Source organism: Amyelois transitella, chromosome 25 (assembly GCF_032362555.1).
Source record: "Amyelois transitella isolate CPQ chromosome 25, ilAmyTran1.1, whole genome shotgun sequence".
Taxonomy (NCBI): Eukaryota; Metazoa; Arthropoda; class Insecta; order Lepidoptera; family Pyralidae; genus Amyelois; species Amyelois transitella.
The window spans coordinates 7,217,141-7,229,618 of record NC_083528.1 but is presented as its reverse complement, the minus strand read 5'-3'; the positions used below and the strand labels follow the sequence as shown (position 1 = coordinate 7,229,618).

At 39.6% G+C, this 12,478-nt stretch overlaps 1 protein-coding gene across 1 annotated transcript; it reads left to right on the top strand.

The window, feature by feature from the left end:
• The first annotated feature begins 2,158 nt into the window (after nt 1-2,158).
• On the top strand, nt 2,159-11,591 carry LOC106143203 (cell adhesion molecule DSCAML1). Its single transcript, XM_013345231.2, has 7 exons — nt 2,159-2,165; nt 3,262-3,476; nt 4,502-4,637; nt 6,059-6,192; nt 7,823-8,010; nt 10,228-10,388; nt 11,533-11,591. Exons 1-7 carry the CDS (start codon nt 2,159-2,161, stop codon nt 11,589-11,591), a joined length of 900 nt encoding a protein of 299 aa, XP_013200685.2.
• Nucleotides 11,592-12,478: the final 887 nt, after the last annotated feature.

The window sequence follows — 12,478 nt, the reverse complement described above, 5'->3', positions numbered from 1 at the left end:
TCAATATGCCCATTATAATTATTCCACGCGGACGAAGTCGCAGGCACAGCTAGTCTTTGATTAGAGACATAATGGTAAGGAGATCTTAATAATTGTGAGATTTAAAATTAAAAAAAAAGGTGATGTTGTTTGAGCAAAATTTTATGTAGTGACATTTGAAAAAACCAATCGACTAAAAGAGGTATCCCAAGTATATAAGCCTATCCCTTAGTCGCCTCTTACGACATCCATGGGAAAGAGATGGAGCGTTCCTATTCTTTTTTGTATCGGTGGCGGGAACCTCAGTGAATTTTTTTTATTTTTTTTTATTTCAATAAGAAAACAAAATTTCAGTATTTTCGAGGCAGCTGGATCTATCTACCCCGTGGAGTTTAAAGACGTGATATGTGAATGTATTTATGGGAGATTGACTTTAGAGCTCAAGAAGCAGAGAGCTTTGATAATGTAGCCTGTTCAAACATTTAGGGCGGAAAAATTACATCACTAACGCGAAAAATTGGGATGTCAATGTGAACGTGAGAATAAAAATAAAAATGATACAGATGCAGCCCTCATGAGTGAAGGGAAAGACTTAGTCACTTATAAACTAAATTAAAAAAGAAAAATTATAACATTTTCGTTAGTATTCGCCAAATATCAGTAACCAACCTTGATGAAAGGAAATATTTCGTGTAAAATTCAACAAATTTCGAAAATATGTTTTTTTAGGCTGTTTTTTTTTTTAATTCTCCACGAGAACGCGAGCAGAGCTGTGGCCAAAAGCTAGCTGGAAATACATCAAAATTACTTTATAGTATAAAGCAAAGTCGCATCTCATCCCGTCCCGTCTACAGAGGGACCTGTATGTATGTATGTATACTTTGAGCTTTCAAACTACACGACGGATTTGATGCAGTTTTTTGAATAGTTAGAGTGATTCAAGAGAAAGGTTTATACGTGTCCTACCCATGCAAAGCCGGGGCGGGTCGCTAGTATTTTATGTATGAAAAGAGCATATCTCATTTTTTATTAATAATTAAACAGAAAATAAAGAGCTTTGTCGACTTTCGTGAAGAATCCAGCTGTTTCGTGAGATAATAAGTTCAGTAGTCTATTTCTGCATCATCTTTATTTTACATAGCAGGAAACAAATCACCAGCATTATCAAGGTAACACGTCATTGTGCCGACGGTAGCGTACAGCTGATGTATTGCGTTCATATAGGCGGGGAGCTAGCCGTTATTATAATGACAAAATCTTGTATACAAGGAAATTCGACTAATTTAGTGTCGTTTTGCAAACGTAAACCACGTGATAAGTTACCAATTTCTATAATTTCTTTATTGATAGATACATATATCTATTTTTATTGAAGACTGAAAGGTCATGATTAGCTGGATGGATTACTAATGAAATTGAGATTGAGATGTGTCATGAAGTGACAGGTTACTACATACTACTTACCTAATCACCTAAACGAAGTATTTTTTAGTAAATTTGTCTTTTCTATTACCAACCTGTCACTATTTCATCAGTAAACCATACAGCCGAACGTAGCCTTTCAGTCTTTTCAAAACTATTGGGGTTCTCTATTCCGCAAGGCATATAAACGTGATTATATTTATTATTTTTTTATTGTAAAATTTTTGTAAATTTTTATAAGTAAAATTGTGTGTGTAATAATCAACAATATGGTTTCTTAACAATTTCTCTTTAAAATCCACCTATTATGTATGTAAGTAATGTGCAGTTTATTACCGCTTCTTCTGCACTGACGCCTTGGAAGCGCCGTAAACTTAGTTTTAAGTAATTTATTTGACGGCAACCAATGTTTTGACAATTATTAAGTGATATGAAGTATCCTATAATAATGAATATAAATTTTGAATTTGAATTTGTAAATAAATGCACAATAGTAAATAGTTATTTTTAAATTTTTAATATTTTTCGAGACATGCTCTTGTACTATCCGCATCGCAGAATCGCTTATGGAATGGAAATTTATCAGCCGTATTAATTTTAATATGAACTGTTATTTTTTTATGTTTTCCCTATAAATCTGTTGGTTTTTTGTCAAGGTTAAGTAAAATAAAGATAAAACGAACCATTATAATACCGAACACGTGCTGTGGGAATAAAAAAATTTATATATTTAAATGTTGCACGTTATTTTAGAGCAATGCCTAGTTTGTCTGCTAATTATACATAATTATCACCACAGACCAACCTGCGTAGCATGTCACGCGCGACGCAGTTTTTATCGTGCGAAAAACTATCGCTGTCGCCCTTCATGCAATAATAAAAATTGAAACAGCAATAAAAAACGGCGTCGCGTGTGCTATACTATATGACGGCTGAACTATATACAAATTTTGATGAACAATCTTAGAAAGAAGACACGATTAATTTCTGTTTTTCTATACTAATATTATAAAGCTGAAAAGTTTGTTTGTTTGTTTTTTGAAGTAGTAGTTCCCTACTACTAGTTCAAATTGAAAAAAATATTTTTGTGTTGAATAGACCATTTATTGAGGAAGGCTTAAGGCTATATACCTAATATCACGCAGTAACTATTAGGAGCAAAGAAATAATGGAACATGTGAAAAAAAAAAAACGGGAAAAATTATTAATCCTTGAGAAATTTGAGAAATTCAACCGACGGAAACCAACCAAAATAAATATTCCATGCGGACGAAGTTGCGGGCACATCTAGTTAACTATATAGGTAAACTTCTATATCCAGGATAAAACTAAACTTATGAATACTTATTTCATCAAAAATTAGGTTTCATCACGTTGAATCTGTATTGTATAAAACCTGAGATTATCACTCCGAAAGAAGCCTATGTATCCTAGCCACAAGAGAGTTATGAATGTGGATGAAGCGAAGGAAGGATGCAGAGATCGTGACAAGTGGAAAGAGGTAGTCTCTGCCTACCCCTCTGGGGAAGAGGCGTGATTTATGTATGTATATATGTATGTATGTATGTAAGAAGCCTAGAACTGTAACACCAAAGAATAATAAACCGAATCTGATAAAATGCGAAACCATTTTTTTTAGCCTTTCAGTCAATTTAAAACTGTTGACCCTGCAAGGGATATAGACGTGATCATATTTACATACACACACACATAAATCACGCTACTTTCCCGGAGGGGTAGGCAAAGACTACATCCTTCCACGATCCCTGCATACTCTGTTCATGCAAGCTCGGCGGTTTCGGGTACTCTTGACCAGTTTTCTATGTATGTGTGTCTAACAAAAGCAAATATTTGTTTCAGGTGGCGTCTGGTCTCTCAGAAACCTCTCAATTTCTGTCCCGCGCGCGGTCTACTCTGGAGAAGGTCAATCGGCGCTCCTCCAATGCTCTTATGACTTGGAGGGGGCGCCACTGTACTCTATAAGGTGGTACCGCGCCGAAACAGAGTTCTACAGATATGTGCCAAGAGAAATGCCACCTACTATGGTCTTCCCGCTGCCGGGAGCTTCGGTTGATGTGAGTATTACAAAATATTCAAGCCAAATAGCTGAACGTGGCCAATCAGTGGTATAGACGTGATCATATGTGTGTGTGTATTCAATATTCCCTACTAATATGTGGTCTTAGAGACAAAGAGTTTTTAATTCATTCATACATACTTCAGTGCCTAAATGTGACCGTTGGCAAATATCGGGCCGCAAACAGAAGTAAGGACAGGTGAAACGAATAATTTGCATTCTTCTTCACAATGTTCTTTCTTCTTTTTTATCCTTCAAGGTTCTTTTTTCAGCAGATCAATAATGGGTCATCCTAATTTGATATTTTATATATTTATAATGTAGGTATAGGTATTATGTATCTTGTATGTATTTATGCATTTTGTTCTGTAATGTATGTATTTTTCAGTATGCATGTACACTTTATCGCACTACCAACTAAAAGTTTTTCTTTTTGGTCAGCCGGTTGACTGGTAGAGAATGCCAAACGGCATTAAGTCCGCCTTTTGTACATTTCTTTTTGTGCAATAAAGTTTTCAATAAATAAATAAATGTTTAGTATAACAGCATTTATGATTAAACACATGGTACATACATACATACATAAAATCACGCCACTTTCCCGGAGGGGTAGGCAGAGACTACCTCTTTCTTGCCACGATCTCTGCATACTTCCTTCGCTTCATCTACATTCATAACTCTCTTCATGCAAGCTCGGCGGTTTCGGGTACTTTTGACCTGACATATGGTGTTTCATTTATCTCTAACACAGATAATGATCTAAGTTGGTACAGAAATAAAGAAATTATTTATTTATTTAAATGTTGATTATATTAACGTATCTTGATCAAATTAAGGACGTCCTGGTAAAGGGTCAGGTCAGAAGTACCCGAAACCGCCGAGCTTGCATGAAGAGAGTTATGAATGTGGATGAAGCGTAGGAAATATGCAGAGATCGTGGCAAGTGGAAAGAGGTAGTCTCCGCCTCACCCCTCCGGGAAAGAGGCGTGATTTTTATGTATGTATGTATGTTTAATTCCACAGCTGGACCAATCAGATCGCAACCAAGTCCGCATCGTGAACATGAACCGGCATCTCAGCGGGGACTACCAGTGCGAAGTGTCCGCTGACGCGCCGCTGTTCCACACTGACATTCGATCGGCACCATTAACAGTTGTTGGTAAGTCAACAGGTACATCAGAAACTTTAAGGCTGCGGCTCCACTCAGGCGGAAGTCATCTCCAGCAAGTACATCAGAAACTTTAAGGCTGCGGCTCCACTTAGGCGGAAGTCATCTCCAGCAAGTACATCAGAAACTTTAAGGCTGCGGCTCCACTCAGGCGGAAGTCATCTCCAGCAAGTACATCAGAAACTTTAAGGCTGCGGCTCCACTCAGGCGGAAGTCATCTCCAGCAAGTACATCAGAAACTTTAAGGCTGCGGCTCCACTTAGGCGGACGTCATCTCCAGCAAGTACATCAGAAACTTTAAGGCTGCGGCTCCACTCAGGCGGAAGTCATCTCCAGCAAGTACATCAGAAACTTTAAGGCTGCGGCTCCACTCAGGCGGAAGTCATCTCCAGCAAGTACATCAGAAACTTTAAGGCTGCGGCTCCACTGAGGCGTAGACGAGTGGAGCGGAGAGGAGACGTGTGGGGATCGACCAATCATATTACATGAAATCCACATCTCCGCTCCGCAATGGAAACAGACCAGCGGAGTCGAGCGGCGAAGTGACGTGGTAGAAATCGACAGCCCTGCTCCTCTCAGCGCCGCTCGTCTCAGCTTCAGTAGAATCACGAACCTCTTTTCACAGCTCTGCTCCCCTCAGCGCCGCTCGTCTCCGCCTCAGTGGAGCTACAGCCTAACGGCTGTGGCGCAGCGGTAGTACGGTTGTCTGTGACACCGGAGGTCCCGGGTTCGAATCCAGGGCGTGATAAGAAAATAACTTTTTCTGATTGGCCTGGGTCTTCGATGTTTATCTATCTAAGTATTTATTATAAAATATATGCCGCGTGGTTCCCGGCACCAATACAAAAAAGAATGGGACCAACCCATCTCTTTCCCATGGATGTCGTAAACGGCGACTAAGGGATAGGCTTATAAACTTGGGATTCTTTTTTGAGCAATGGGCTTGCAACCTGTCACTATTTGAATCTCAATTCTATCATTAAGCCAAACAGCTAAATGTGGCCTATCAGTCATTTCAAGACTGTTGGCGTGATATCATGATAAAGACGTGACTATATATATGTATGCATACATACATACATATGGTCACGTCTATATCGCTTGCGGGGTAGACAGAGCCAACAGTCTTGAAAAGACTGAATGGCCACATTCAGCTATTTGGCTTAATAATAGAATTGAGATTCCAATAGTGACAGGTGGCTATGAGATTCTTTTATAGCCCATCGCCTAAAAAAGAATCTCAAGTTTGTTAGCCTATCCCTTAGTCGCCTTTTACGACATCCACGGGAAAGAGATGGAGTGGTCCTATTCATTTTTGTATTGGTGCCGGGAACCGCACGGCTCATATATATATATATGTATGTAGTATGTAGATATATATGTACGTAGTAAATGAAATATTCTCCCCACAGATCCCCCGTTCAGAGCGCCTCAGATCTTCATTTCTGAAGACGTGTACTCTCGAGGTGATGTGCTGAGAGCGAACTGCTCTGTGGACGAGTCCTACCCAGTGCCGAACATCACGTGGATAATCGACGATCATAAGGTATATTATCACCTACACATATACCTATTTTCGGTCTGTTTGTGGTAATTATCAGATTCTGCTGTGCCGTGTGGTTCCTCCCTCCATCTTCCATCTCTTTCCCATGGATGTCGTAAAAGGCGACTAAGGGATAGGCTTATAAACTTGGGATTCTTTTTAGACGATGGGCTAGCAACCTGTCACTATTAGAATCTCAATTCTATCATTAAGCCAAATAGCTGAACGCGGCCATTCAGTCCATTCGAGACTGTTGGCTCTGTCTACCCCGCAAGGGATATAGACGTGACCATATGTATGTATGTATGTATCAGATTCTGGCCTAAAACAAAAGGTTTTATGTTCTATTCCTCGGTCAGGTCATAATGTAAAAAGAGCTTTGTCTAATAGCCTATTGTCTTGACCTAAATTTTGCTAGCCCATCGCCTACAAGAGGAATCCCAAGTTTATCATCCTATCGATTAGTCTCCATATATGACATCCCTGAGAAAGAGACGGTGTGGTCTTATTCTAAAGTGTCAGGAACCTCACGGCACAACCTCCGGACATGAAGTTTTTTTTTATTTATCTATGTGAATAAACAATTCTTTACCTTACGGGCACTGACAAAGGTTACGGTCATGTTAAATAAGACCGATTTTAATGAAATTTGGCACACGTAAACCATATGACGTACTTAAAATTACGTAAAGTATGACAACAAAACTCCGACCAAAAGCCAACACATGAACCAAAATGAACAATCGAATATCAAGAAACCCGATGATATTTTACAAAATGGCGCAGCTCTATAGGATGGTATTCCCTTGTTTTTATTCGTTACGGAAACTGAAAACAATATGCCATTATGCAAGGACTTTTGTTCATTAGTGAGAGAGGATATTTTTGTTCCGCTCTTTGTTTGTTGTCGAATGAAATCATGACGGGATGAAAGGGAATTCATTACTTGTTGCCAGGATTTTTCGATGGGAATTTTCGACGTGTGGTATGTAGGTGTTAGATACTTCCATACAGGTGATATTATCTTTCACCTGTATGGAAGTTTCGTTATTTTATGTAGGTTCAAAGGTCAGGTCAAGAGTACCCGAAACCGACGAGCTTGCAATAGTTATGAATGTGGATGATGCGAAACAAGTGGACCGCTTACTCTGCTTGATTAAAAGCGAAACTCGTCTAATCTTCTCAACCCTGTCGATACTATCACTCTCTATTTACGTTATTCCCAATTTCAATCAATTAAATTTAAGTTATATCTAATTTATAAATATTTATGTGCCGTGTGGTTCCCGGCACCAATAGAAAAAAGAATAGGACTTCTTCATCTCTTCCCCACGGATGTCGTAAAAGGTGACTAAGGGATTGGTTTATAAACGTTGGGCTGGCGATCTGTCACTATTTGAATCTCAATTCAATCAAAAAGCCAAACAGCTGAACTTGGCCATTCAGTCCTTTCAAGACTGTTGGCTCTGTCTACCCCGCAAGGGATATAGACGTGATGATATGTATGTATGTATAAATATTTGATAAAAGCTACAAGCTATCTAAGCACCCCCTTCAAAGGCTAGCGTCCCTTCTAAAAAGCAAAACGGAACGCTCTTCAAAATCAGCATCTAATACCAATATTTGCCAACAGATAGCAGAAACTGTGTCCTGGACTACAGAAGTGGACTTCAAAGAGCGGACTGCCTTCAGCCAGATTGCTATCTCCATTGAGGATACTGAACCTTACAGGATGGGCATTACCTACACCAGCTCCAGCCTCAACAGAGTCTACCACAACCCTTACTATGATGAGAAGAAAGATGACCATGATATTATTCAGTAAGTACTTCATCTTATGGGGTCTAGCTTTAATTGTTCCTTAAATTCATACATTTATTCACGTTTATATCCCATGCGGAGTAGACAGAGCCAATAGTCTTGAAAAGACTGAGAGGCCACGTTCAGTTGTATGAGATTTTGACAGTTTGCTAGACCTTCGCCCAAAAGAAGAATCCTAATTTTATTAGCCTTTCCCTTAGAAGCCTTTACGACATCCATGGAAAGATATGGAGTGGTTCTATTCTAAAGTGCCGAAAACCACACGGCATTATAAATAAGCTTCTTAAATGCAATGGTCACGGTCAAATTTCCGTCCGAAAATGATATTATCGATAGATTTTAAATTAACGATCTGATTAACTCGTGAACTCGACAATTTGGCTCAGAGTGGCCACTTGTTGAAGCCATTGCATTCTGATCTGCCTTTGCTAATACTCGACCAGATTTAATTAATTCCGATTTGCAGCTAAATGCCAAGTTGTGGTAACGATTGTCTCTCAGGCATATTTGTATAATCGAACATACATACATATGATCACGTCTTTATCCCTTACGGGGTAGACAGAGCCAACAGTCTTGAAAAGACTGATAGGCCACGTTCAGCTGTTTGGCTTAATGATAGAATTGAGATTCAAATAGTGACGGGTTGCTAGCCCATCGCCTAAAAGAAGAATCCCAAGTTTATAAGCCTATCCCTTAGTCGCCTTTTACGACATCCATGGGAACGAGATGGAGTGGTCCTATTCTTTTTTTTATTGGTGCCGGGAACCACACTGAACGTATAATCGAACCTTGGGAATTTATGACTCGGAACATTATACTTGTGAGTCATAAGTTCCCAGACTCGATTTTAATTGGAAAGTCTACTATGAATACTATTTAGAGTCACGAGTTGGTAACAGTCGCTAGATCAAATACATAATGAAACACGAGTAATCACATTTTGTTTGTAAAGAAGAAACTTAAAAGCATTGTTAATTGATTCTCATGGAAGTCGTAAAAGGCGAATAAAGACAAAGGGTAGTAAATTAGGATTCTATGAATCTGTAGCGGGAGCGATGATTCGGCACGACCGCCACCAAAGGGAAGATCTTCCGCCAGGCTGGGTGTGATGCCTGGGGAACCGCGGCTTCGACGTTATTGAGACGGAGGTTGCATAAATGGTCCAATCCGTGAAATCTTTGATTGCGCGATATAGACTTTTCGCTGTTTTTGACTGATAGCTTCGAGTGGTTTTGTTTTTGTGACTTGTGGCGTAGAGATGTCGCCACAAATCTCAATACCATAAATTCACCATACAGCTGGACATAGCCTTTTAGTCTTTGTTAGACTGCTTGATCTATCCCCGCAAAGGATACATACGTATATACATGTATATATGTATGTACTTTCCACATGAGTGAAGTACAAGTCTCTGAATATGCATGCAAACTTGGCCACTTGTTAGAACCATACCATATTCAATGAATCCAATTGAATCCCAATAGATTTGGAGAGGCTTACTGGCTAATTAGTGGCTATTCATACATGTTAATTGAAATATTGCTTTGTGGATTCCGAGAACGCAAAATTCCATTATTCCCATGGTATGACTTAATTATACAAACATACATATTGTCACGTCTATATCACTTACGGGGAATACAGAGCCAACAGTCTTGAAAAGACTTATAGGCCATGTTCAGCTGTTCGGTTTAACAATAGAATTGAGATGCAAATAGTGACAGGTTGCTATTGCTAGCCCATCGCCCCAAAAAATTGAATCGCAAGTTTATAAGCCTATCCCTAAGTCTACTTTTACGACATCCTATTCTTTTTTTATTGGGACAGGGAACTACACGGCACTAAAACAAGACTGTATTATCCCAAATGTTATAAACATGTATGTGTATAAGGGAAATTACTTGACAGAGCTGATTCATTTATTTAATTAAAAAATACCGGTTGATCTTACTTATAATTATCATCTTCTTACTCCTGATTTATTGAAGTATTTTATCATCATTAGGGATAGGCTTACAATTAAATTAAAAAGATAGGCTTGGGATTCTTTTTTAGGCGATGGGCTAGCAACCACTCACTATTTGAGTCTCAATTCTATCATTAAGCCAAATAGCTGAACGTGGCCATTCAGTCTTTTCAAGACTGTTAGCTCTGTCTTCCCCGCAAGAGATATAGACGTGACCATATCTATGTATGTATTTTTATCATCATCAGGTATACCCTGGTGCCCCCCCCGACGGGCCAGTTCACTCTGTCGTGCGTGGCGACCATATACGACTTGTACAGTCGCAAAAGCGAACCAGTCTACATCAGGATGGCTGACGCTCCGTATCCTGCCCCCAGGTCGAGGTCCGTCACCGGAGAGGATTCATCAGGTAATAATTTTCATACAAAAACAACCTAGACGAACGTATCTTGATCAAATTAAGGACGTCCTGGTAAAGGGTCAGGACAAAAGTACCCGCCGACCGCCGAGCTTGCATGAAGAGAGTTATGAATGTGGATGAAGCGAAGGGAATATGCAGAGATCGTGGCAAGTGGAAAGAGGTAGTCTTTGCCTACCCCTCCGGGGAAGAGGCGTGATTTTATGTATGTATGTATGTAAAAACAACCAAATAACTGAAAGAACTCGGAGAGCGCCGGTGGTCAAATCGGTAAGGTGCCCCGTTAAAATGCGCATAAAGGCACAGGTTCGATTCCCAACTGGGTCATGTAACAATGACTATGTTTGAAGTTATGTACATTAGTTTGAATGATAACCGATGCTCTAACGGTGAGAGAAAACATCGTGAGGAAACCTGCTCATTCAGGCAACTGGATGTGTAACCATGATCGATCCTTCGTGTAAAAACCTGCCACGTCCAATCCAGGAGCCATGGTCAAAGGCATACCCTGGGCTCCTCTTTAGCATAGTGAGCAACCTTGACTTAAATCAGGAGGAAGAAGAGACTGAAAGGCCACGTTCAGTTGCAAGGCTTAATGATGGAATTCAAATCCCTACAAAAAATTTACAACCTGCATGGTTAGTGTTGCGTCCGCCGCAGACAATGTTTTTTCCTTTGCTATTAAACCTGATGGGGTTATATAGTAAGAAATGTAATTTTGTGGTCTCCCAGAGTGATTTTACAGGCAAAGAAAAATCACAAATTTTTATCTTGATACATACATACATATGGTCACGTCAATATCCCTTGTGGGGTAGACAGAGCCAACAGACTTGAAAAGGCCACGCTGAGCTATTTAGCTTAATGATAGAATTGAGATTCAAATAGCGACAGGTTGCTAGCCCATCGCCTAAAATCAGGATCCCAAGTTTGTAAGCCTATCCCTTAGTCGCCTTTTACGACGTCCATAGGAAAGAGATGGAGTGGTCCCATTCTTTTTTGTACTGGTGCCGGGAACCACACGGCACTTGATACAAAATTGTATTTTTTTTAAAATTATATATAGATATAGACCTCATTATATGTATGCGTTTGGCTATAGTGATGTTGTTTCATATTATCTCTTTGTCCACAGCGGCGTGTGTGTCCAGCACAGCGTTCCTGCTGCTCTCCTGCCTGGCCCTCGCGTTATGATCACACGGAGCCCTCCAGGGCGCGCCCCTACTCTCAATTACAGCTAAATAAGAAACTGAATGTTGTGATAGCCATTCAACTAGTTATTTGTACTAATTAAGACACTTATTTGAATGTTACAGATTATTATATGTGAATATGTAAATAAATTGATTAGTTACTGATTTTTTTGTTTTATTTGTTGATAGAATTGATATCTTCGTTTTGGCGATGGGCTAGCAACCTGTCACTATTTGATTCTCAATTCGATCATTAAGCCAAACAGCTGCACGTTGACTTTCAGTCTTTTCAAGAGTGTTGGCTCTATCTACTCCGCAAGGGATATAGACGTGATTATATGTATATGTATGTAGAATTAATATTCCAAGAAAATACTTAATACTTAAGAGTTCATGAAACTTGACATTGTTCAAGCACATGTAACGAGTTTGAATCCCACAATGGTCCATTCCATCATGCATTTCTCATGCAGCATGCCCAACTCTTCGGAGTGGCGTCTAGAAAGGGCCTGTCTGATCCTGGATTAAATGAGTCAGGTTTTTACAAGTTAAGCGACGCCCATCTGACTTTCACAACCTTTGAAGTTATCCATATCATGTAGCACTTTGCGGCGCGGAACTGTTATAGCAGTACTCGCTAAAATTTGAAAATTGACAGTACAGCATATGCCGTCTCTAAAAAAGATGGTATAAACGGAGCTACGGTGATAACCGAGCCATGACTATGGAATCATCGTATAGGCCAAGATTTACTGGCAATCCGTGATCTACTCAACTTTCGCTACTGTCAAATTTAACATACCTAAACGCAAACACCGGAGTGTCATACACGTGGCAGTACCTACGGCGTTAACCGTAATGTTTATATAGAGAATCTGATACTAGCGC